The following is a 27,280-nucleotide window of genomic DNA, read 5'->3' on the forward strand; positions in this document are numbered from 1 at the left end:
TTCTACTTCTGGTCCCAAGCGCCCCCCAGGCCTTCGACCTCCTGAACTTCATTTTTCTTCATATGCGCAATAATGTTTTGTGCCCTATCCCTAATTACGGCTTTATATGCTTCCTACAATATGACTGCCGATGACACAGAGTCCTTGTTTTCCGTATAGTTTTGTGGTCAATTCTTATCCTTATGCACACATGCCTAGAAATCAGCGACCAACTGTAGTCAAAATTTCAAGTTATGGTTTCTTTCATTACTACTGTTGGTTGAACTGTTAGTAATACTCACACCTGGGTGTTAGACAGAACATTCACAATAATCCATAGAAGCAAGGTAGTTATCAATATTCCTCCTGGAATTCAGTACAATTTATTTTTCATATCTAGAGTACTATATCTCTTACAGGTTTCACTCTGGGGCCTGTAGGAGATGCATTGTAGTGTTTGAATACCCTTGATGGCAAATATGATTGATAGTAATTTTTGGACAGGCGTGAGTATGACAATTGCGTACTGTTTACACATCAGGAGGCCAAAGTAAAACTGTTAGATGTGAGATACCTGCTTTAGATTTTCCAAAGCCCTTTCCAATGCTTCCTTTGCCAGAGTTTACCAATCCAAAAAGATTTAAAATCACAACCAAGCACACACTCAGAATCATAGTGCTATGGTCCGCTTTCCTGCACACATGTTAAAGTGGATGTTGTCACACCAATACTTATTTCAGTACAGATACATTACTACACACTTATTTCAGATCAAAGTCTTTAATGAAAAACAAAAGAAAAAGCACAGAGACAGTGTCACAATTGCATACAGTCTCCAGGAATGTTTACAATAAAAGAAAACTATTTTGATAGCCTTAAATAATTGATTACTTAAAATTAAGTAGGAGGCAGAAAAATACGATACGTTTTTCATTGCATCAACGGAATACATGTATCACCAATATGAATCTTGCAGCTCAATATCCAGCACAGAGCTACTAAAACTGCATAACCTTACTACTAACGCCTAAATAAATTAGGCGCTTTGAACACTGCGGGTACTTACCTCACATAAATCTGCGTTTTTTTAAATCAAATAATTTCATAATGTATATTTTTCTTTGGATTGTCTTGCATACTTCTTGAGAACATAAAGAGAACTTCTAAATGAAGATGAAAAGTTTAGGTACATATATCCTTTTTTTCTGCAGCCTGTGTACCCAAAGTAAAGTATCTCTAGCAGAAACACTGAAGGTGCATATCCTTCCATGAAAAACTGATGAGTTGAAATCCTTTTTTGCCAAGGAGATAGCCCATGCTCTGTCCATAATTAAACTCCAGCACTTGAAAGAGGAAACTAGGGCAATCACGTTAAAATCCTTAATTAAACTCCAGCACTTAAGAGGAAAATAGGGCAATCACGTTAAAAGTAATCATCTGTGCATTTTTCTTTCTTCATTCAACCAGTGTATATTTGAACCAATATGCAGTCACATCAAAACATACTTTATTCTTATAGAAACAAAAATATATGTTCCTCTGTATATTTTCTTTTTTTTACAATATTAGTTGTGTCTGTCCAAAATCATTCCAGAACCTGGAAAGCGTTTATTGTGGGTCAATACTTCCTGGGTAGCTTGATAGCAGCAACATGCAGAAGAGATGGACTGAAAGCTGGGGTTCTCGGCTGGACCAATGGTACCGCCCCATCACCACCCCGAAAGAGTCGACAAATGATCCTCAGCATCCCATTTTTATGTACCAGTCTAGGTATTACTTATCTACATGTTTTGAATATTTGAGAGTGAACTTCCACATGAAAAAGCACCCAAAAAAAAAGGTTTGTGGTAAGTCAAGTCCTTTTAACCATGGAAAAGCAGAGAGGTCTAGCTGCAACTGGCCAGTTGGTTTTCAGGGAGAAGCTGTTACTTTAACTCACAGATTATGCATCCAGGAACCAGACATAATAACAGTGGTAATTTTGGTTTGCCCACGAGGTCTGAAAAGTTAGGGGTCTGCTATCACCAGACCTTGATTTCCCATCCTATAAGTAAGCAATTCAGTCTGCAGCCACATCACACCTATACAGCATTTTGACTACAAGAAGACACGAGATAAACAAATCGCACTCTCCACTAGCACTTGGAGAATGTTTGACTCAGGTAAAGAAAAGATCAATACTAGATCAAACTAGGCAACCACACTCCCAGCAAAAATCACTGAAAATGTGAACACAGCTCTGAAGATGAAATACTGCATATCTACGTCTCAACATTGACCATGAGCAGTTCAAAAATCCCTTCACTACAGGCCAAGAGACGCGCGAGCTTGTAGACACTCTGCATTTATTCTTTATTGCAATCCGTCCAGTAAAACAAAAGTAGCTTAGCAAGTCCTTGATCACGAGCAATCATTGATTTGTTGACGGAAAAAGCAACCTAGAGACTGGCAGCCAATCAATTTAGGACGACTGTATTTGGGGAACAGAAACAAGTATGAAGCTTCCTTTTCAAAATACAATATTGTCATGAACTGTTCTTGAAAGACTAATGTCACTTGAAGGGCCTGACAAATCCACTTTTTGGTCAGCATAACATTTTTTTACATTGTTTTATTTCCTATTTTATTATTAGATGGAGGCACCTTACCCTCACCACATGTAATATGTCTTTTTTCAATTAAAATAATATACTTCCTCTGTCTATGCCACACACCACTCTCTTGGATGACAACAGAAAACATACTTGTAACTAGCACGCTTGCTTTTATGTCACCTACTTTGAAACCAAAGTCTAGCATTCTGATATCCACCGGGAACTTATTAAGCTCGGTCATACCAATTCGTAGATTTCTGTCGTCACAAGGTAGGTTTCCAACTTCACAAAGTGCTCCAGAACAATGTACTTTATTTGTTAAGTTGCATTATAATGTTTATTCTCTAATGTAAAGTATACAGTGACATCCTGGGCATGTGAATCGAACTGAATAAAGTAAAATGTTAACGTCTTTTATGAACTTGTCTGGTAAAACAAGATTCTTGTCTGCCAGTTCTAAAAAAAAAAAAAGATAATGAATGGGATCAAAAAAGCTGAAATAAAGAAATATGAGAAAATATTCTGAATACTGCTGAAAAAAGTATTTAGAATTTGACTAGAACCAATGCCTTGTGTGGGTGGTGAAAGAGTATATCCCATAGACAAAACATAATGAATTATTATCTCTTCCTATTACCACCTCTCCTCTTACCAAATAGCAGAGGTTCTATGAGCATCTTCACTATTCCTTACTTAGCGATGTAGAATGAACATGCCCCCCAAATCATGGCATGAAATAGGGTCAAGTGAGTTTAATTTGTTGACTAGTGTGCCTGTCTTTCCAATCTATCACTAAAATGATTTGTGCACTGAGTAGAACTACACTTTCGAGCACTTTTTTCCACTCTGTCTTCATATCATCAATACTATCGAACTGATAAAATAAACATTAGAAGTGCATGCGCATTAGTAGTGATCAATGGCAATAGTTGGCACTATGGAGCTCACAAAATAAAAATGTGGGCATTTGGTTCACAGCACATGAAAAGTTGGACAGAAAGCAAAGAATCAAGCCTCAGCAATCTGTGAACTTTGACCTTTGCATTGTGCTTAACCATCTCTAGATGTTGAAACAAACTGGTGAATCAACAGGTCTATGGTCTTTGAAGACCAGTGAATCCCCCAAGCTAAGGTGACCATCTTCCAGTCACACTGGAACAGTCCGAAGTAAGCTTTTACGAGATTCCCTTTCTCTAGCGGAAAGTTTTATTTGCAATACTGATTCATTAATTACAATAACTATAATTGTTGATGATCAGAACTACCATGAAGACAGATTCATATATTACACCTGGGAAAATGATTTAATATGGAAACCTAAAAAAAGATGATTTGTAAGGGCAATAAAGCCTATGCATGCAATATATGCAGTGTATACCACATATTAAAGTATCACTGTGGACTTATTGAGCATTGTAAACACTAGCAACTCAATTAAAAAAGATCCACACATTTCACAACTTCTCCGTTCCCACTTTTGGCCATCACAGATGGCATATTCTTGTGTACAGCAGGAGATATTGGAGAGCCGCATATAGCAAGCTTCCACAACATTAAAGACCATGAATTACTCCACAAGTCCCATACTTCTGCAATCATGGAAGAGCAAACCAGTCTGATGAAAGGGATTTCAAAAATAAGTATGGAAATAAGCGATAAACTGATTGACGTAATTGTTAGCATAAAAAGAAAGTAAAAAGGATCATCCAGTAAAATATTTTAAAATTAAATTGTAGGCAGACATGCAGCCTGTTGTAGCTGACGGCAAAGTCTGAGTGAAGCGTAAGAAGTGACAGAAAAGCTGCTGGAGACCTCTTGAAGCTTGGCACCAGGTTAGAGCACCATACGTCTGACTCATGAAACACCAGAAGCAACATATCTGCCTATGAGGAACCGGAGTCCCAAGGAACTGCAATAATCTGCTGGTAGAGATAGAGCCCTTTCTCCCACAGGCTCAAGTTTTATACCTTCACAGGTACAATTTGCTAAACAGCCAGTGTGGCAAAATGCTCATTAAAAACTCTGATTTATCATTTCCTTCTTCTGGATTTTTTTCTGTGGTACACACACAACCGGTGGTGAATCGGCTTCATTATTTCGTCACATGATGCGGTACTATTTACATGATAAGCAATGATGGTGTTGAACCAATATTGATGAACTAATAAAAGGGGGTGCTCTTGCTCAAGGTAACCCTCCACAATTCAGGGCTTACTAAATCTAATTGAGGCTTCACTTTCATTTCTGTAAGGGATTACAGTGAGATCCATGTTCAAGTAAAAACATTCCCTTCACTATATGGGTGAACAGTATTCATAACTTTACTGAAAGTGGAAGAAGCCACTGTGTGTAGCAGGGGTCTATGGTTGTTCCTTATGAACGAAAGACCACAGCAGAAGGGATACGCAGATTGCCAATATTTGAAAATAATAGGATTGATTAGATTTCTTTGTTAAACACTTCCCTGGGTCTGTACTGTGAAACTCTTCAATTTTCTTAGTGCTATCTGCTGAACCATCTCCATTTGGAAGAAATGAAGCAGGAGTAAAGGAACAGTTATTGTAAATACATTGTCAGGTGTTCCTAAATTTGCAAGAGGCATAACTAAAAAATGTTATGATAAAGAAATGAGTCTGTGCATAATCTAAGATTAGAATTCAGAGATTCTACACCAATAACATTGACTGATATTACACAAACACGGATTGATCATGCTAACTGCAAACTTGCGAGAGACCCATGGACTCACTGATACATTTGCGTTTACATGTATGAGTTCCTTTGTTGATCTGTATAGACATATATTTACCAAGTGCTTTGCAAGACCATGACCGGTTTCCTTCCTCTGCTCCTAAAGTGCCAGTGTTACCTAGAAGGTGGGTCTGCCGTTTGCTATTCTTTTGCACCCACAATTCCTACACACCAAATATTGAGGGTTCTCTTTGAAATGATCTGCACTCCTCGTGCACGAGGAATGTCATTCTGTCACAGAGAACTGGGAATGTGATGTTTTTATCTTCTGAGAATTTGAAGTGAAATCCTAAAGAAAAAAGAGTAAGAAAAAATCCCAATGTCCATTCCTCGATTGTAACTCAAAGCACAGAAAGGAGAGGAACTTGATGGAAGTGTAAGAGTACTCAGCTCAAATAATGGGCCTCAGGTGTTTATAGGCTTCCATCTTTCACTATCAATGCTGTTGATGCTACCGACATGGTAGGGCATGGACGCAACGTCGTCCAGGTAGGCTGTTGTGTCTATTTGAGTGTTGGAGTAGAAGCCAGCATCGTGCGCCTCCTTCTTTGCCACGGCATAGGCATGTGGAAGGTGCAGATCTGAGTCTTCGGGTTCATCAACTTGAGATTTGTATGAGAAAAGGATCTTTGGTTCAGACCTGAAATGAACAATAAATATACATGAAACTCTGGACTGGCTTGTTGGACTTGAACTCCAACTTTTTAAAATAACTTAATTGGCCTTGCATGCAACACTAAAAGAAAACAACATCCACATCAGCATTTCAGTAAAATAAAAGGCACAAGTCGGCAATTAAACCACCAGTTTACAAATGCACAGATCAGATAGGGAGAACTAAACAGGTGTCTCCCCCCTGTGGAGAGTTATGGGTTCAACCTTCTAAACCTGCATAAGAGTGAAATAAAGGAACATCAAACAATGTGTGACCGCTCAGCCCTCCACAGGGCTTGGTCGCCCCACTCACTGCTGCCGCTCCTGCCTGCCTTTGCCGCCTCCTGCCTGCAGATTCCTTCGCTCGCTGCCCGCTGCTCCTGGGAATTTCCCGCTGCTCCTGGGAATTTCCCGCTGCTCCTGGGAATTTCCCGCTGCCCGCTGCTTCTTGGAATTTCCCGCCGCTGCCTCCCTGCGGCCCCGCCCCCCCTGTGATTCCATTCGCCGCCCCGCTCCCGCCACCCAGCTGCTCCTCCCTCCCGGCTCCTTACTTATGAAGCCCCCAGAGCGACCGCGCAGCGGACGCGTGCAGCGGGAACGCCGATTGAGCGCCGAAGGTGCGCCAAAGGTAAGCCCGTCTGAGCCCGTCCGCGCCTGGCCCGCGCCCAGCGCCAGGACCCCTGGCCCTCCCCGCCGAGGCAAGACGACCCGACTGACCTACGACGCCGCCACTCTCAACGCACTCAATGCCGGCCGGACCCACGCCTGCTGCCGAGCCACCCCGAGACGCACCCACGGACCCTTCACCTGCTGCACCTGCAAGTTCACCTGCCTCCGAACACGCCCCGCACCCGCCAAGACAAACACCAGCAGCAACCACCTCAAGTGCATCCTGATCAACACCCGCTCCGTCCACAGACACGCCGTGGAACTCTGGAACCTCCTCGACGCTACATGACCGGACGTCGCCTTCCTCACGGAAACCTGGATGAACGCCTCCTCTGCACCCGACATCGCCATCGCCATCCCGGACGGGTACAAGATCATCAGGAGGGACCGCATCAACCAGACCGGAGGTGGCATCGCCATCGTCCACAGGAACACCATCCGCATCACGAACGACTCCTTCGCCGCAGCCGAACATCTTCACTTCCAGATTCACACCGACCCTAAGATGACCCTCAGAGGCACCCTCGTCTACAGACCCCCGGGACCACGCACACAATTCAGCGAAGACATCACAGATTTCATCAGCCCGCACGCCCTCCCCTCCACTGACTACATCCTCCTCGGGGACCTCAACTTCCACCTGGAGAACAACAAGGACCGCAACACCACCGCCCTGCTGGAAAACCTCGCCAACCTCGGACTCAAGCAACTGGTCAACACCCACTACCCACTACGTTCTTCCACCGCAAGATCGCCGACATCCACAACAGCTTCGGCGCCCCACCCACGCACCCAACCGTCAAACCAACGCCCCCCACCGCCACCCTTCGCACCTGGACCACGGTGACCACCGAAGACACAGCCCGCACGATGAACACCATCCACTCCGGATCACCGACCGACCCCTGCCCACACCACGTCTTCAACAAGGCCGACTCCACCATCACACCCCAACTCCGGAACATCATCAATGCCTCCTTCAACACCGCCACCTTCCCGGAGATCTGGAAGCACGCCGAGATCAGCGCCCTCCTGAAGAAACCTACAGCAGACCCCACCGATCTCAAAAACTTCCGCCCCATCTCGCTCCTCCCTTTTCCTGCTAAAGTCATCGAGAAGATCGTCAACAGACAGCTGACCGCCTTCCTCGAGACGAACGGATCCCTCGACCCCTCGCAGTCCGGCTTCAGAGCCAACCACATCACCGAGACCGCCCTCATCACAGCCACCGACGACATCCGGACCCTGCTCGACAAGGGGGAAACAGTGGCCCTCATCCTCCTGGACCTCTCCGCTGCGTTCGACACGGTCTGCCACCGCACCCTAGTCCAGCGCCTCAGCAACATCGGTATCCAAGAGAAGGCACTGGAGTGGATCCTCTCGTTCCTCGCCGGAAGAACACAAAGAGTCCGCCTCCCCCCGTTTCGCTCCGAGGCCACCGAAGTCATCTGCGGCGTCCCGCAAGGATCTTCACTCAGCCCCACCCTCTTCAACATCTACATGAAACCTCTCGCAGCCATCGCACGCCAGCACAACCTCAACATCATCTCTTACGCCGACGACACCCAGCTGATCCTCTCCCTCACCAGAGACCCTGACACCGCCAGAACCTGCCTACGCGAAGGGATGAAAGACGTTGCCGAGTGGAAGAAGGACAGCCGCCTGAAACTGAACTCGGACAAGACGGAAGTCCTCATCCTGGGATCTTCGTCCTCCGCCTGGGACGACTCCTGGTGGCCCCCAGCCCTGGGCACCGCACCCAAGCCAACCGACCACGCACGCAACCTGGGCTTCATCCTGGACCCCTTCCTCTCGATGACCAAACAAGTCAACGCCGTCTCCTCATCGTGCTTCAACACCCTGCGTATGCTTCGCAAGATCTTCCACTGGATACCGACCGAGACCAGGAAGACTGTCACCCAGGCACTCGTCACCAGCCGACTGGACTACGGAAACGCCCTCTACGCCGGAACCACAGCCAAGCTACAGAACGCCTCCGCCCGACTCATCCTGGATGTCCCCCGACGCAGCCACATCTCCAGCCATCTGAGGAACCTGCACTGGCTCCCCGTCGACAAGAGGATCACGTTCCGGCTCCTCACCCACGCACACAAGTCTCTCCACGACCTGGGCCCCAAGTACCTCAACTACCGCCTGACCTTCTACACGCCCACCCGCCAGCTACTGTCCACCAGCCTCGCCCTCGCAGCCGTACCACGCATCCGAAGAGCCACCGCCGGAGGAAGATCCTTCTCTTACCTGGCTGCCAAGACTTGGAACTCCCTCCCCATCCACCTTCGGCTGACCCAGGACCATCTCGCCTTCAGGAAACAACTCAAGACCTGGCTGTTCGAGCAGTAGCATACCCCTCCCCCCAAGCGCCTTGAGACCCTCCCGGGTGAGTAGTGCGCTATACAAATGGCATGATTGATTGATTGATTGAATGTCGCAATGCACCACTATCATTAAAACCCACCATGGCAGGTTTCAGCTATTCGAAATTACAAACCTAGCCAAGATCAAAAACTGAGACTGGGAGTTCTTTTCAGAAATTAAAAATCCAAGCAGATAAAGCTTGGGCAACTGGGCTCTGAGCCACACAATGAAATCCGCAGAGTACCCAATATTCAAAAACACGGATAGAACACTGAATTTCCAATATATATGCCAGACGTTTACCCTTTCCAGCCAAACGCTAGGGCAGTCAGAGGTTCAATTCTATGAACCACATATGAGGTTATATGAGCCCTAGTCATGCAATTATATTGAAAAAGTAAAATTCTATTAATAGTTATACTGCCATGTTAAATATCATGGAATTGGTCGCCTAAATCAGCCTCCCACTTTTCCTTTATCAAGCCACTTGGTATAGACATAAAGGGTCATGGCTCGTCAAACAACTTAGAAATAATGTTTCCAACTACTATGAATGGCTGTAAAGCCCAATTTACTTTGTGTGTCTCAAACATCTTTGAGGAGATGGCCCATGGCAAGGGATGCAAACTGCTGGAATTCCAAACACCCCTTAACAAAAGAGGCCCTAAACTGGTCATAAGGAATAAAACAACCATCACCGTATAGTTGATAAGTTACCCTCAATATCTCTGCTGAACCCACCTGAAATAGCAGTATGAAATTTCCACCCAACAAACCCATGTTGTCACATAACAGCTAATCTGTCATACACAATCTGCTTTGTTCAGAACTGTACAAATCTACAGAACCTTGCAAGGTCATAGATTTTGTCAATGTTGCCTGTGAGACCGGCTCTGGAGGAAGGTGGGGTAGGGCATGTGAAGGCTCTAGGAGAGGATCAGGGTGTAACCAGTCAACCGCGTGTTTCAAGACAGCTTCCTGACAATAGGCTTCCAAGTGAGGAGCTTCCGTCTACTAGCAGCAACATTAGAGAACCAACAATATGCTTGTTCCAGTAAAAGATGGATGATATTCTTGCCAGTTTTTTTTAAAAAAAAGCTCCATGACTTGAAATCCTTAGGGCAGACATGGGAGAAATATAATTTTGGACCAATTACAGATAATGGAAATGCTCCTCAGAATTTCATTTGATGGAGAACCTTCTAAACAGGAGCCGGGCATCAGGTTCTTCCAAGTTTGGCAATCTCTGATAACAAAATGGTCCTCACCAGACACCGTGATATACATTTCCTCCAACTGCCACTGGTCACAGCCAGGCAATGGGTATTCCCATCAACATTCCAGCATTAAGTCATCCCAAACTTCTACATCAATTCAAGCTTTTCAGGAAATGCCACTACCAAGTCTTTCAGTAAAAAGGTACCTTATCAGTGTATTGTGGTATAACTTGAGGGAAACCTTAATAGTCCATACCATTGCTGTCGAGTGTCGACACAAGCTAATGGCTCAGACCAAAGGGGATAGTTGACAACCCTGAGGGGTACCTGGAGATACCTGTATCGCAGAAGACAAGTCTAGTGGATCAGACTTGAGCCGGTGGCAATGTATATAACAAAGATAACAATTTAACGAAAACTTCACCTAATTACAGAGCAGTTCAGTCTTACATAATGTCCCTGTGGTCCAGGGTATCAAACTCCTTCTGTATGTCTAGGCTGACAAGGAACAAGCAGCAACTCTCAACCTTTACAGGCAGCTAATAAGTGAATGAGCCTTCTGAAAATGGCTAGTATGTTTCTAATTGGAGTCAAACATCACTGATCTGGAGGAACCTGGCTGGATAACAGTGGTGCCCAAATGAGTTGCAAGTACTTTAATTAGGATTTTGGTGTTAATGAGTGTCAATCTGTACAAACCATTGGCATCAATATCTTTATCAGGCGTTGGTATTACAACCACTAGCACCTTATGAATAGTTATGTAGAATACCCTTCGATAGTTGTTCTTCAATAATCAACAGTAACACAGCAAACTGAGTGCAACATTTTATAAGCAATCCATCAGTGCTGAGATATGTTCCCTTCTAATAGACTTAATGGCACATGTGATTTCTGCAAATCATGACACCTTAACCCCTCCCTACCTATCAGCATCCAGAACAGCCCATAAATCAAGCATCTGATCATCTTACTGCTAACCATTAAAACATTGAGTATGTTCCTTCAACACATCACCTATGTGTACTTCATCTGGAATCAGCACACCCAACGGGTGACGCAATGCAAACATTAAACAAAAGCTCATTTTCATATTTACTAATTAGACAAACAGCCTACATGCCTTCTCATCCTCTGCATGTCATATGGTTAGCATAAAAGTTGAATAATATTTTATCACCCCTGGTACGAGTCAAGGGGGGATGCATTGGATTGCTGTTAATGTAATCGGCTCCCCAGGGTGCCATTCACACCCTATGTGGCATTCAAGAAAAACTAAAACCTCTGATCGTCACCTTAAATGCCTTCCATTTCTTTCCAAAACACTGTTTGATCGAGTCCCAAAGGTCAGCACTGAAGGCCAGACCGTTCAACCAGGGGTTCTAAACCTCCACTTTGCAGCTGATGCCATGGAGGGGCACAGTCAGACAGGCACCTGACGAAATATGTGGTATTTTATTTTATTTGTGGGTTTTTATAGCGCTATGAATAAACTCCCGAAGGAGTAGCTCCGCGCTTGTGGTGCTTAGGGTAGAAAGCTTAGAAACGTCCCACATGAGATGTATTTTATGATCAGAGACCTAATAAAGCCGACGGATGAGTTTTTAACATAGGCCAAACAGGAAAGTTTTCAGACATTTCCTAAATTCAAGATGATTCCTACATAGTTTTAGAGAGGGCGGGAGGGAGTTCCAAAAACTAGGACCTATCACAGATAGAGCCCTACCTCCTTGCCTAGTTTTTGTGATTTTAGGAATGTTTAACAAAAACTGTTCACTGGACCTGAGGGAGCGAATAGGAGCATATGGAACAAATTTTGTAGCCAAATACTCTGGTCCCAAATCATTAATGCCTTTATGGATAATACAGCCGATTTTAAATTTCACTCGTTGCCGTATAGGCAACCAGTGAAGTTTCTGCAGTAAAGGTCTAGAAGGAGACCTAGGAGGTGCATTAAGCACCAACCTCGCAGCTGTATTCTGCACCACCTGTAGGCGGTTCAGAACCTCTTCATTTGCTCCTGCCAGGAGGCCATTGCAGTAATCCAGACGGCTGATAATCAGAGCCTGAACCAGGGTTCTCCTGTAAGAATCAGGGAGGAAAGGAAAAATCCTCCGAAGGAGACCTATTACGTGAAAACATGTTCCCACAGTAATGGAGACATGATGTATCATAGTCAACTCTGGTTCCAATCTGACTCCTAGATTCTTTATCACTGCTTTGGGCTCAGGAACTGGGCCTAGATCGAGCGGCCACCAGTCAGGGGACCATTGGACCTTTGCATCACCAAAAAGCATGACCTCCGTTTTTCCAACGTTACATTGGAGGAAATTGGAGGACATCCACCTTGCAACTGCCTTCATTCCCTCGGAGAAAGAAAGTATTATCTCCGGTGTAAGATGTTTAAAAGGGAAGAGCAGCTGCGTATCATCAGCATATGACACTGGATGGAAACCGTAAGCTCTGGTTACATCTGCCAAGGGGGCCACATAGGTGTTAAATAGGGTCGGGCTCAGGCATGACCCCTGTGGAACCCCCTTGGTGATGTTAACCTCCCCCGACCTAAAATCACCCATGGTGACAGTTTGGGTCCGGTTGGAGAGAAAGCTTCTGATCCATTCCAGTGCCATACCACTGATTCCACTCTCAGACAGGCGTTCGATAAGAATGTTATGAGAGATAGTATCGAACGCTGCCGATAAATCTAGTAGTACCAGGATCACAGAGTAACCTTTGTCCTGGTACAACCGAAGATCGTCTGTTATCGACAGCAAGGCCGTTTCGGTGCTAAATTTCGGCCTAAAACCTGACTGGGATGGATCGAGGCAGCCAGATTGTTCGAGATAGGTGGATAGATGTTTATTGGAATGCTTTTCGGTGATTTTCCCCAGAAATGGTAAAAGGGAGATAGGTCTAAGATTAGACAAATTGGTCCACGGAATTGAGGAGTTCTTCCTGATCGGTCTGACAAGAGCTTTTTTCCAGCATTGTGGGACTACTCCAGATGTCAACGAGAGGTTTACAAGCCTCTGAACATCTGGGCCCAATATGCTCCCTAATGGACCCATAAGTCTGGCTGGGAGCCGGTCTGCCGGGCTTCCGCTTTTGATATCCATGATTAAATTTTGGACCTCACTCAGTGAGATTTCTGGAAAATCATTAAAGGAGTGAGACTTTGTGGCTTTAGTGGATGACATAAGCACCAAAGCAGATTGATCTTGACTATTATTAACAGTATTTGTGGTCTCAATTCTCCTGTAGATGGCATCAATTTTGTCAGAGAAAAAGCTCGATATGCTATCACAAAGATGTTGTGAAGCCATGTCTGCACTTTCGCAAGCAACGGGCTTCAGGAAAGTATTGACAATCTGGTACAAGGTCTTTGAATCATTACCAGCTGCCTCTAACTGAGCGGTGATATAGTGCTTGCGAGCAGAACGTATGGCTTTGTGATAGGTATTAAGAGCCGTCTTATATTTGGCTTTGTCTCCTTCCAGATGTGAGGTTCTCCATACCTTCTCAAATTTCCTAACTGTACGTTTTAAGCTACGCAAATCCTCCGAGTACCAGACTTCATGTTTCTTGGTCAGATTAGTTTTGAAAGTCTTTATCGGGGCAAGTTGTTCTACCACATCACCAATCGCTAAATCCCACTTTAGAAGAGCGCTATTAATATCTTCTGTACATACAACAGAGGGAGAGCGATATTTTTGCTCAAAAGTGAAATTAGTGATTTTGTGCCACTGCCTTCGCTTGGATGGAATGTGGGCATGTACAGTGGGTCGCGGGGTATTTATTGGCATGAAGAACTCAAACATAAAATGATCTGTCCAAGGATATTGTTTGGGTAATTTACATTCAATGCCGGGAAAGTTGGCTATAATCATATCCAACGTATGGCCAGCTTGATGTGTGGGTCCGTTGTTGTATTGTTTTAATCCCAGAAGAGAAATATCAGTCATAAAAGATTGTACCTCCTTATTATTTCCTTCCTCACTGTAAATATTAAAATCCCCAAGTAGTAAGAAATCTTTATCTGTGCTTGTATGTGGTGCAATCGCTTCCACTAACAGTTTGGGCATGTTTTTCAAGGGACCGGGTGGGCGGTAAACCAAGGCTCCTTTCCTACTACCTTTAGTAGATGAGTCAGTCCTAAATATCATCATCTCAAAGTCAGGAGTACAACATTGATCTAATACAGAGACAGAGAAGTCATCTCTAAAAACGATTGCTATCCCACCACCAGTTTTTTTTAGGTCTGTCCTGACTAACAATCTTATAACCTATTGGTATACCAAGAGTAATAGCGGGGGTGGTATGAGGTTTAAGCCATGTTTCAGTTAAGAAACACATGTCTGGCTTATAAGTAGAAATAAGATCCCAAACCTCGGTAGAGTGCTTAACTAAAGATCTTACATTACATAATAAATTACTACCCCCATAAGTCTGGGTAATCGGAATAATATCAGAGCATAGTTGATGAGAGACGATATGCGTTAAAAATTGTGTACGACAAGATCTACACGAAAAAGGCCCCTCAGGGCAGTAATGGGAAGATGGGGAACAATTAGATGACAGCAAATTGGGGCGTAGGTGGCGTAAGGTGTGAGAGAGATAAACCCGCCTAGTACCTGTAATATCGCCAATCGAGAGTGCCATAGCCCCTAGCCACGTCACGCCACGTATTCAACAAGTTCTGCGTATTGTCCATTCCGGTCAATAGAAAGTCTATTCTAGAATATAAGGAAGAGATCACTGAGTGGAATTAGTAGGCTAGCTGATTCCTATGTTCCGATCGCCAGACCTCTTGCAGACTGAAATCAGCTATCAACTTAAGTAAAGGCCAATTTTGACATTTCTCTGGGTATGTGGGAATGAGTCTAAAGATGAACTAAGGATGCAATTAATGTATCTTTACAAAACCAAATGCCGAATGGCCTGGTCACTAATGATCTCGGCCATCCTCAAAAATAGGAAGAGTCATTATTATTGGAGGCATAAGATCACAAAAGGAGGTATATCACACCATTAATCTCACTCCCTACCCCAATGTGGCAGCTAGTGTATTCTGTTGCATGCACCAAATCAGCACAGCCCTTGCCGAGGAAATAAAGAAACAGTAATAAACCTGCTCCTCCTCCCCATGTTGAGCCCTCACTCTCACATTCAATCTTGCTGAGGTGCATTTCCTGCAGCCTAGCAATGGGTACAGTCCTAATAATTACAGCATTTTATAGCTACATTTCAGGACACCATTCATTCCCCTAATATTCCAGCTCATCCCCATTCCATCAATAGAATCCTTTTTACAAGCCATTAAGCCCAGAGCTGAACAGGGAGCATGGCAGAATCTTTTTACAATATCAAGCTCAATGGAATCAAGCATTTTTGGTTTGCAGAAACCTGCAGAACCATGCCTATTCCAAACTATGGTTTGCCTTTTCCTTACAACCTTCACTCTAGATTGTCTAAAGCTATTGCCTATTCTTATAATGGATCCCACAAAGTAGGGGGTTGGAGTCCCAACCTTGATGAATGTTAGATGGACAGGAGGGCACATGTCTCATTCTGATAGATAACATAATATAACCATTGCAGACCGACTGGTGCAAGAGTTTAACTACAATACAATCCACATCTCAGCAGATCTTTAATACAACATATTTGATCTATTATCATGTACTCTTGCTATGCTCCACCCCACAAAAAGTATAACAGACCTCTGAATGTAATCTGGCTTAAACCTCATCAGACAAAGCACCCACAGTGAATCAGGCAAATTAGATGTGCACTCAAAACCAGATTTGCACCAAATCTGACAACCAAAACCGGTTTGGGGCTGCTTGAGATCCTATCTGGAGGGGATCTGGTCTGGAAGTTTGGCCTGGACTTTTCCTATTGAAGCGGGACCAAGGCTGATTTGCACATGCAGGTCTCTGCTTAGAATGGCATAGTGGGCCAAACACAATGGACTGTAATGTGGCCCAAGCGATTGCCAGTGGATGAGATTAATGCAAGCACTCCTTTTAACCTTTTTTTTGTTGTTAACTGTAGTAAACGCTCAAAGAGCGATAGCTATGACCAATGGGCCACAGGAACCATGGTATACCTCGCTGACGAGGACTAAGTAGGCTGAAAGCAGTTTGAAGCTGCTGATTTTCCCATCTGGAGGGGACCTTGACTGGCAATTCGGGCTGGACTCTTTGGCCCGGAGCAGGATCAGGAATAATGTACATAAGGCGGGTCTCGATTTAGAGTGCAACCGTGCAAGTAAGCTGTGGGACACCCATAATTGCAAAAGGCACCCAAACACGATGGTTCTGGGTAGTACAAAATCAGACTATAATAAGTTTGTCTATTTATGTACACCAGATGGTGTCAGTGTCTTGGTTGTTGACCTCTTCCCTGATTGTGACGGAACCACGCTGTCATGAGACACGGGCGGCGTGTGCTCATGACGGCGTGGTTCCCCCATGCTGCGGCTGCTCCGCCCACGCTGCACTGATTCCCCGCCTGTGTGGGCGAATTGATCAGCGGGCGTGGTCATGAAACCCGTGTCTCAGGGCGGTACGGTTCCGTCACGAGCACGGAAGAGCCGTGCTCACCCCCCCGCGCCCTGGTGGAATTCCTGCTGCGGCAAAGGGGCTAATTTCAAGAATAATATTCACAATACATGTATATATTTTGCTAGTCAGCAGATTTAATTATACGGTTGCTCTAAAATTAGAAAATTAATATATAAATAAAAATTTACACCAGGAAGGTTACTGGGGTGTCGGGAGTGCACTTCGCAATGGACAGTTTCCCGACCCACAATATATATTCTATTTTTACTTCTGCAATCCCATTAATCCTAGCATGGCTTTGTAATAATACCAATGCATGTGATAGTAAACAGTCCCATTTGCTTCAGTGTTTCATTTAGTACTTACCCAAAGAAGCCTTTCAGGAACGCCACATACATAAGAGGCGAAAACAGACTGAAGTAGAGGAAGGTGGTGACATCAACAAGGCTACAAGAAGCAAAAGAAGTTAAGTGATTAGACCACTCCTGTGTAAGTTAAAAGAACACACTTGTCAAAAGTAAGTGAAAATTAAAGTGCTTTCTACAATTAATTTTAGAAGGTGACATTGTCCTGCCACTGCCCAGTCTGTATCTCTTACTGCTTTATGCTGCTGCCCTTTTATGCTCATTACCAAAGATGGCTTTTTCTATTGGACAATTGACACTAAAGGTTGCATCCGCAACTCAAAATAACACAGAACACAAGAAAGTGTTTGCGAATGAGAATGGGGAGATGATGCCCATCACCTTTTTAAAAAATAAATAAATAACACTTTGATGTGTTACAAGCGAGGGGTAGAAAACAAAACAAATTACAGTTTTTGAAAAATACAAGCATGCACATTTTGATATTGCGCCTCAACTGCAGTCTCCAGTGTGCAGGACACTTTTACATATTCTTAGAAAAATAGAAACCTTGGCAATAGAGCTAGGCAAGATGAATGGATTTTATCGCCCCTTATCTTCTAATGCCACAGGAAAATGTTTGGGTAAGTCTGCACCAAAACAATTGCAACCAGGTTTACTGCGTTATAGGAGAGCCCAGATGTCAGCAGATGCAGATGACACTGAAGGAGAGCCTCTTTTGCTTATAACAATTTCTGGCTTAATAATCATTTCTCAACCTAAAATTGATATACTCAACCCTTTTTGGCAACCACACATGTAAATTAAAAGATTGTAGGTGAGGACAAAGCATCCGGGAAAGAGAAAAAAGATCAACATTTACTCCTGGTGTGAATGGAGGAGGGCTGGATAGGCACACTAAAGCCAAGTGCAAGATCAGACATAGCCTTAGTGGACCAATAAAGAGCATGGAGATGACAGCCATCCTATTAGTAGGTGACACCATGCACACCAAAGACAACTGTGATCCCCGTCTTGGTCCTGTTTATCTCCAAGAAGCATTTGATACCAGTGAATTCCATTAAATGATGATCATCTGACGCGATTTACCAACACCCTCTTGCTAACACTGATTCTGCTCTCGCCTGACGAAGTGACATCAGGTCATTCATCAGATTTATTCGGCTAGCGTTGACTTGTGAAATACTTCAAGGTGGACCCTTTCCTACTTGTACATGAAGCTTTTAGGAGCCCTGTCCAAATCCGACAACGCAGACCCAGTCTCCAGGAATCTTCCAAAGGTACCGAAAGGAAAGGATGTTGGAAGATGAATGAAAGTCTAAGGGGGGGAAATTCCACAATAGTTGAGCACCAGCACAGCTCAAAACTGCGATTGCCTTAAGTGACACTTCTCTAAAACCTTCATTGTGGGTAGCAACAGCTGTTCTAGAGCTATGACGTGTTCACATCAAGTACTGGGAACAGGATCTAACAAGCTCTGGCAAAGCCAATAGGATATGTCTTGCAATTTGAGTCCTGACTAGAATAGTAAGCTAAAGCTGTGGTGCCTGGCTCCTTCTCACTGTGCTATTATTGTATGATTTTTGTGTTCCTTCCCCATGAGTCCGCTCCCTCCCTGTTGTCTCCTGTAGTCCTAAGTGCCGCTAGTGAGGTTGTCGATCTGCGTACATACAATGAAAGGATGCCAGTTATGTGTCACTGTGTTAATGTGTAAACTGGAAAAATAAAGTTAAAAAAATAAATATAAAGAAAGCTGTGGTGAAAATCAAAACAACAATTGATTGATGCAATGTATCAATGAGCTAAAGAAATGCGTGATCTTTGAGAGTACTTTTGAGATGCACATTAGTCCCTTATGCACTGCAAAGCAAGCAATCCATAGGAGGAGTAAACGATAAACGAAACATCCGACAACATGAGTTGCGACACATACACTTCCCGAGCTGGATCCAAAGCCCACTCTATAGCTTAAACAATAGTAATAATAGGTAAAGACGAATGATGCATCAAGGCAGACGTAAAATGGCTGTTTTCGGCTGATGCAGCAAACCTTAAGCTCAATTCAAGAGCTCTCCAAGAACAGGAGTGATGTAATTGAGGTTTTGTGCACCTCTAATTACTATTTTCACACCATCAGGCTGTATTTTCCCTGGCAGTGCTTAACAACCAAGCATTACCGTGTTGCTATTTCCCAGGCATATGTTAATCTTAAGAGCTCCTGCTGAAACTAAGCAGTCTGAGGAGTCTCTCTAGTGTCTGCTTTCAGACAAATTGGATAGTTCCAGATCTATATGTACTTATTTCATGTTATTTCAAATCCTTCCTCCAGTGCAGAATCTAAATCTACTGCCTTCCTCGCAGCTCAATCATTTTCCTGAGAACACTTGAAGGGTGCTTTCAGCGGGGAGAGAAGTGCGGATTATGCGGGGATACTTACCATAATCCCTGGATGATATCCGCACACAGCAGCGCGCTGCCCAGGCCTTGAATCAGGTTCAGCAGCGAAAGAATGGCAGCATACACGTAGAAGCTTTTCCTCGCTGTGAAAGAAAGCGCAGATCTTACAATCAGACATGGCAGCTTTGAACACTGACTGTGAGCAGGGTGCATAACACATGCAGACGAGATAACAAACCGAGAGCCTTGGCAGAGAATGACTGGAATACCCTTTTCCATATAATAATTACTAGTTAGCCATACAGTGGATAACACTCTTATGTGGTCTTACACAAATAGTTCAGGTTTGAAACAGGGATTCAGGGAGAATCAGGGCAGAGAATGGCTAATATGATATTTATACAATACACTTGTGCCAGAATGCTTTTGTCAGTGTTTTTTATGTGAGTGTCATAAAATGTGAATTAAGATAACTATGAAAAAGTGTAATCTGACATAAAAACAATACAGGGCACATTATATATTCTAAACATTTTAAAACACCCAATAAGATTTCAAATGAAAAATGTACTAAGAGTAAAAAATATATTAAGCATACTTTACATACAGGCAGTGGCTCATCTGCAGTGAGCCGGCTGTTCATTGCAGATCTGCGTCTGGCCTTCCTCAAGAAACAGGTTCTATATTCAGAGAGAGAACCTACTCATTGGGCAAAGGCTGGACTGGCAGTGCAGGTGCTGCAAACTCAGCCCTCCATGAACATAAGGGTACTGTCCAGGTGTCCGATGCTTTCTTCTGCACTGGATTGCAACAGCCACATGGGTGTCTGGCAAGGGGTGTAAATGTCAGTAGGTCCAGAACCCTGACCGAGGTGCTTTCAATGGGTTTACATTCTACCCTTAATAAAGGAGTGGAAATCGAATCATGGAGAAAATGCTCAGAATGTGTGAGCACTGATGGACAGGTCTTTGCAGACTTTTGTGACCCCCCCCCCAGAAACATGTCTCTCCACTGCAAGCATTGTACTTTTCTCCACTTTCTTATCTCATAAACAATATTGCCAATCTTGCCCACAATACAATGAAATGGTGAAACAGATGGCCATTGGCACTACAGGGCACTATCTCAGCACACACACAATGCAGGTGCTCCAAAGCCACAAAAACACACGGAAGGTACAGAAGGTCTCAGAAATACAGAGGGAGAGAGAAGAAAATAGCAAATCTCTCTATTGGGACCTAATAGTGTCCTCTTTACATGCCCAGAATACACAGTTAATCTGGAAACAGGCTCAGTTTTCACTCCGAGGCAACGACGGAGAGTGCGTGGCCTCCCTTTCTTCCTGAGCAGTGGCCAGGTGAGGTGAGGTTTTCTCTCCCCACAATAAGGGAGAAGATACACTCTTTTCAGTTTGGAAAGCAGATGTAGATCCCACTTTCACATCACTTAAGTAAGTGTTGCAGTAGCACCATAGGTCCTGACGAAAGCCCTTGAGGCTGAAACATGTTGACCGAATAACAACATTGGTGGGTAGCAATTCCTTACATGCTATCAGCATACTGTTTTTAACCATACCACTTTGATGGTCAGCCCTAATAAAGTATTTCATGACATCATCGTAGGTATTTTTAGAATCACTTGGATTATTTTCCTTTTCTTCTTCCTTTTCTTTGAGCACTGCAACCTCAACCCCTCCCGCTCATATACTGTCATCTGTTGGTGAAATGTTCTGGGTCCATCACTAGGCAGTCCTATGGATTGTTTCCAAGGCAGACCCTAGAGGACACCATTTACCAACATATACCCAGATGACGAGATTCCACTTATGAGTGGGCTGATGGGTATCTTTTTCCTCTCCTTGTGTATCTTCTCTTGTTTTTGTTTTCTTGGCTGTTTCCAGATTAACTGTGTATTCTGGGCATGTAAAGAGGACACTATTAGGTCCCAATAGAGAGATTTGCTCTTTTCTTCTCTCTCCCTCTGTATTTCTGAGACCTTCTGTACCTTCCGTGTGTTTTAGTGTCTAGTTGGGGGACTAGGTACCAGTAGGTCTATAATAATTTTTTCCCCTCGGACCCCCCCTTAACCGTTTATCTCTCTGCTCCAAAGCCACATCCAAGGGCAAATGCCTGTCAAGCATCTATATTACAGGAAGTAAAGCTGTCATGGAGTCAGACGTTTCGCAAGTTCTCATTAACTATTACAGAATGTGACTGCCTTGCTCCTAATTGCTTTCTACGACAACTTTTTAAAACTGAATTTATAAAAGGTAGAATAGCGATGCATAAGTGCAAGATCCTGAAACAGAAGTTTTCCGGAATTCTAAAATGTTTTCCAATTGATTCAATAAACAGAACACATGTTCAAATAAAAAACTAAAGTATGCAACAAAAGTGGTGGATTGAATGCTTGCATCAATCTCAGTCACTGGTAATTACTTCGGCTGCATCCCAGTTCCTTATTTTGCACACCAGGCTACCTCAGTTTGGACACAGAGATGAGCAAATCAATCTTGACCCTGCTCCAATGGTAACAGTCCAGCCCAAGCTGCCAGGCAAGTCCTCCCTGAACTGGAACACAATCAACCCAAGACTGGTTTCGCCTTTATGAGGGCTCATCAGTCGGGGATGGTTTGGTTCAAGTGGCGCTTTGTGCACAGCACCCCGTATCTAGGCATTCCTGTCCCTCTTTGAGCGTCACAATGAAGTATACAAAAATGGGATGGTTCGAATTCTTGAAATAATCTCAGCCACATGTAATTATTCACGGTCACATCCCAGTACATTGTTATTTTGCACACCATACACCCTCAGTTTGGACCCAGCCAAAATGAAGGTCTGGAATGAGGTCCAAAGTGATCACCAGTGTCTGAAATTAATTCAAGCATTCCTTCGATCACCTTGTTGTTTTTGCAGTAGACGCCGTAAGTGCACCAGGTATGCACAGTGGTGGGTCCTGTGCCTACTATGCCATAGCACTCAAGTTATACTTCTGATTGGACCTAACTAAGTTGAGAACGGTCTGGAATTGCTTGTGTTCTCATCTGGAGAGGACCTGGCCTGGCAGTTTGAGATGGCCTGCTCCTATTTGAATAGAAACAAGAAAGATTTGCATAAGGTGGGTCTATGTCCCAAATGGCACAGTGGACGAAAAACTATGGTCTTGAATGCGGCTCAGAGTGACCAACAGTGGCTGAAATTAATTGAAGCATTCCCTTCATCACCTTGTTGTTTTTGCAGGACATGCACAAATAGGCAACTTCGTGCCTTTTTTCTGTTCTGCCACTTTGCTACATATATGGTATATTTGGTTGAAACACCACTCAAAGAAAAGTTACGTTAAGTAAAAACAAAGCAGAAATAGTGCCCGTTAATAAGAACCACGGCAGACAGTGAAAAGCAACCACTGCTCCTTTAAGAATCTTGAAAGACGCACTGTCCCATTATTCCCAGAAGGGTCCTGATGACTGGAGCACCTTAATCTTTTATACCTCATGATGCAGACCACGCCTTGTGCCCTTATACACAGCATCAACGTACTGGTCACATAACACACAACAGCTAGTAACTTACAAGGAAGAGCAATCCGGTCTTTGACAGGTGTTTTTGGAAGTATGACGACCAAAGAATATACCTGCAGAGGAGCAAAAGAGAACAGTAAACGACTGGTGAGAGCTTGTCTACGATGAGCAGTTTAGCTGTCTCCAGTTCCACCAAAAGCAACTTAGTTCATTTCAGATTCATTTGCCATAGGGACAGCTGGCAAGTGCCCAAACCAAGACTCAAGGACATTCTAGTTCATCTTCAAGTGTTAGATTTTTGTTTCAAGGGCAGCACGGCCTCGCCTATACATTCCACCCAATTTCCTGTGTTAGGGCATCAGATTGATAATATGGCCAGCCCTGTACTTACCAGGAAGAAGAAGCAGGAGCTTGCAAGCCAAAAGTGTCTCCCTCCATGACCGTAGATGTTGAAATCTTCTGCGGAGAGGTGGGCATCGGGATAGAGGATTTCCAAAGTCCCCTAAAACACAGGAAAGAGGTATTCTAAAGCGTCTCAAACTGAGTTTTGATTTATGCAACTTACAAGTACTAAAGAACCAAAGGAGTTCATTTGTACATCACACAACTGCAATCTTAGGGCCCAATTTAGATCTCGGTGGATGGGTTACTCAGTCACAACGGTGACGGATATTCCGTCTGCCGAAATGTAAATCCCATAGGATATAATAGGATTTATTTTTCAGCGGACGGGATATCTGTCACCGTTGTGGCAGAGTAACCCGTCCACCAAGATCTAAATCAGGCTTAGCCATTTGAAACATTAAACCGGCATACTCCATACATCACGCTGCAGAAGCTTAAAAGCGGTCTCAATGGTCTGACATCAATTGCCAATACTCAGATTTCACAATTGAAAAACAATACAATAAGATACACCATAGGATATAAATTGTGATGCTCTACAGATCATTTTGGAACACGATTGACGTAGCAGAACTACAGTCATGCAGGGCGTCTCTGGTAAGGAGTAGTGTTTCCTATTAATTGAGAACTCTCTATAAAACCTCCCTTCAATATACTGGTAAAAATTAAGAGATGGCAAATGCCTACATGGATACAGTGGTAACAATTATTAAAAGTGTGAAAGTTCGCCTCAAACAGTTTTCTTTATCTTGTTTTATTGTGTTATATTTTTATGCCTTCCTTTTATGAAAGTTTAAACACAACCCAACTTTTCCCTCCCTATTCCCAAGCTTTCCCTCCCACCGCTTATTTTGCAGTTGCTCCTTTCCCTTGTTCTATATCAGACACAGATCACTTTTGTTTTCAACCTCTGGCAGTGGAAGCCAGAAACAGCACTGAGATGACGGCTCACCCGGCCTTTCTGGATTTTGTGTGCACTGCTCCAAGACTCACTTTCTGCTTTCCCCACAAGGCTGTTTATTTATTTTTTACTTTATTATGTTGTGCTTGAAAGCATAGAGAATGCAGAACAATGTGCAGTATACAATCTTAATATATTGTCAAAAAGAGCAGGTATAGTAGTTTCAATCAAGAGACACAAAGATCTATTGTATAAGCAAACATTTGAAAATGTATTAATAACCATGTGTAACATGGGTATTAAAGGGTGGGGTACGAGGAAGGGGACAGGGTTGTATAGTGGGAACTGAAGAGGCGGTCTCAAACCACACTTAATCTGCACTCCAGATCAACTCTCCTTACTGTGTTTATATGTAAAACATATATCAGTACAAAAACAAATTGCATTAATAGGAGGAATAAAAAAAATTAAATGACAAATACATGGTATTAAAACCACTATCCATTGCACACTTTCTGGACAGATGGACAGAAGAAGTATCAGTCAATTCTCAATCGAGACAGTTCACTTGAAGAATAAGCAAAGCATTTATTAGCACTTTATATAAATGTACAGGAGCAAGGAACAGGAACACAGAACAATGTGAGAGTGCTTGGTGCTAGAATCGGCAGGAACATGGACAAAGCCACATCCAACAGCATGGAGGTAAAGGTGCATTTAAGGATGGGGATACAGACACAAATGTAGATAGTTATATGGCTACAAAAGATGACAATTATGAAGTTACAATCTTAGTCATCAATGAACATTGAGCATGGGGCACGCGGACTGAGGTATGGACCCCAAGTGTGACCACTCGAGTGTAAATGGTATGATTAAATTATGCCAAGGGAAATGATTACGACTTCTGTTCATTTATTGTGGTTACAACAAGGCTGTTGATTTCTAAAATAAAATCATTAATAAAGAGAAGATTGCCTACAAAATGTGCAGCTGAAAGAAACCTACTGGGGACAAGCTTGACTAGCTTGGTCAAAGAAACATCAGCATTTAACTTGATGTTCAACGTGTTGATCCCTTTGGAGGTGGAAGGGTACAGGGAAGTTTTACTGGAGGGGGCGTTTAGATATCGGACCTCCATATTTAGCCACATATCGCTTTAAGAGGACAAACAACGTAAGATAATTTTTGTTTAATATCACAGAGTGCAATTTTTGTGACCTCTTTCCCTTGTCCATTCCTGTCCCTCCTCTTCCCTCACCATTTACTCCCAAATTTGTTTTTTATTGTGGTGTTTGGGGTGATGGGGTCCAGTATTCCTAACATCAGAAGAGATTAACCCTTGTTATTTCTCATTGGTTTAAGGGGTCTGAGCTCTTTTTCTCAGTAATGCAGGTATATTCTGTTTAATGTAGGGTTGTGTTATCGTCAGTTAAGAGGACTGAAAACTTAAGGGTGTGTCAAGTGGTCACACAGTGGCAACATTGTGGAGCACCAAAGATCAAAGCGGGTTTTCATGACAGATAGAGGGGTGACTAGGTGACACTTTCCTACGTCATGATGCTGCTAAAACAAAGTCACCAGAGGAACCAGAGTACTGGAGCTTCCTGCAGTCAAACACAGTGGTTGCTCTGCAGGGAGAGAATGAAAGACAGAAACTAGGCATCAGGCTTTAAGAGTGCAAGCTGGCTGAGTGGATGGCAGGAGTCACTGGGCCCAGCTGAAGCCAGTGAGATGCCGTGGTACAGCACACGTAGCACTGCTGAGCAGTCTATCTGATTAGCAGGCTTCAGAGGCCTTCGCTGAGGACAGTGGAGCCTGGTCTCCCAGATGACAGAAAGGCTGCAGCGTCCACTGTTTGGGTGGGTGTGTTTTCCAGGAGATTTAGATGGATATTGGCATACATTTTAAGATTTTCAAGCTCAAGTCAATACAACGGAAATTTGTGTCCCAAAAGGTTAGAGGTAGTACGCCGCGGATAGATTTTTGAAGCGGAGACTGCAACTTTTCTTACAATAATCATTAGTTCAATGTCAGCAGGCAGTCAGCAAAGCTGTGATAATTAGCTACTGTGATAGTTTCACCACAGGTACATTTAGCTGAAATGCACAGAAGCCTCTTTGTCTTCTTACAGGTTTGGTTTATATATTGAATGCTAAACATGGCCATGGAGGGATCATGCAGAAGTATAAGGGGAGGAGAAGAGGGGCAGTTCTGCCCTGTTTTAATTAAGTCACAGTATGTCCAGTTGCACTGAAACCCCAAGCCCTGTGTGGCTGAATGGCTTGGACACAAAGACATTCCAGTCACCCTTGAAAGATGAAGCACATTATTAATATTTGCACAGTTCTATCGCTGGCCTGTCCTGCGAGGACATTCCGCAGAGTGGAGGCACAGGCTTACCTGAGTTACGGAGTATGCCAGTGATAACACTGTGGTGATTGCCAAGATACGCTTTACACTAGACTTGCTTTCAAGGTGCCCTGCAAGAACGAGATAAGAAGCAGTGTTAAAACCATGAAACAATCTCAACAGAAAATAGAATATCACTTATGAAATTGATCTTGTGTCACCGACTAGCCCGCATGAAAGTTTCTACGAGAGCCTTAGCAGCAGAAACGGAAACATACATGCCAAAGCGCAAGGAAGGATTTAATTAAGCACAAGCACATATAAATAAACACACCAGGCCATATCAGGCGTGCGTTTTGAGAGAATGATTGAAAAAAAAAGAAAGAATCCTGCAATTAAATGCAGATTGCACCAACTCAACCACATGTATCTTCTTTAATTTTAACGAGGAAGTGGTTTACGTCAAATACCACATCTGCAAAAAAGGCACTCGTAGCAGATACAAGTTATAAAAAAAATATATTTTATTTGCCT

At 43.5% G+C, this 27,280-nt stretch overlaps 1 protein-coding gene across 4 annotated transcripts in view; it reads right to left on the minus strand.

Annotated features, from left to right (window-relative positions):
• Positions 1-740: 740 nt before the first annotated feature.
• Positions 741-27,280, minus strand: part of TPRA1 (transmembrane protein adipocyte associated 1) — a 128,427-nt gene continuing 101,887 nt past the window's right edge. For all 4 annotated transcript variants that reach the window (XM_078661732.1, XM_078661733.1, XM_078661731.1 and 1 more), the window contains exons 6-11: positions 26,798-26,877; positions 23,480-23,590; positions 23,141-23,201; positions 19,609-19,711; positions 17,173-17,253; positions 741-5,964 (exon numbers count right to left, since the gene is read on the minus strand). In XM_078661732.1, coding sequence (XP_078517858.1) covers positions 5,730-5,964; positions 17,173-17,253; positions 19,609-19,711; positions 23,141-23,201; positions 23,480-23,590; positions 26,798-26,877 — 671 coding nt within the window. In that variant the 3' untranslated portion in view covers positions 741-5,729. The remainder of the gene's footprint in view (positions 5,965-17,172; positions 17,254-19,608; positions 19,712-23,140; positions 23,202-23,479; positions 23,591-26,797; positions 26,878-27,280) is intronic.

This window comes from Lissotriton helveticus, chromosome 9, assembly GCF_964261635.1.
Source record: "Lissotriton helveticus chromosome 9, aLisHel1.1, whole genome shotgun sequence".
NCBI classification, from domain to species: domain Eukaryota; kingdom Metazoa; phylum Chordata; class Amphibia; order Caudata; family Salamandridae; genus Lissotriton; species Lissotriton helveticus.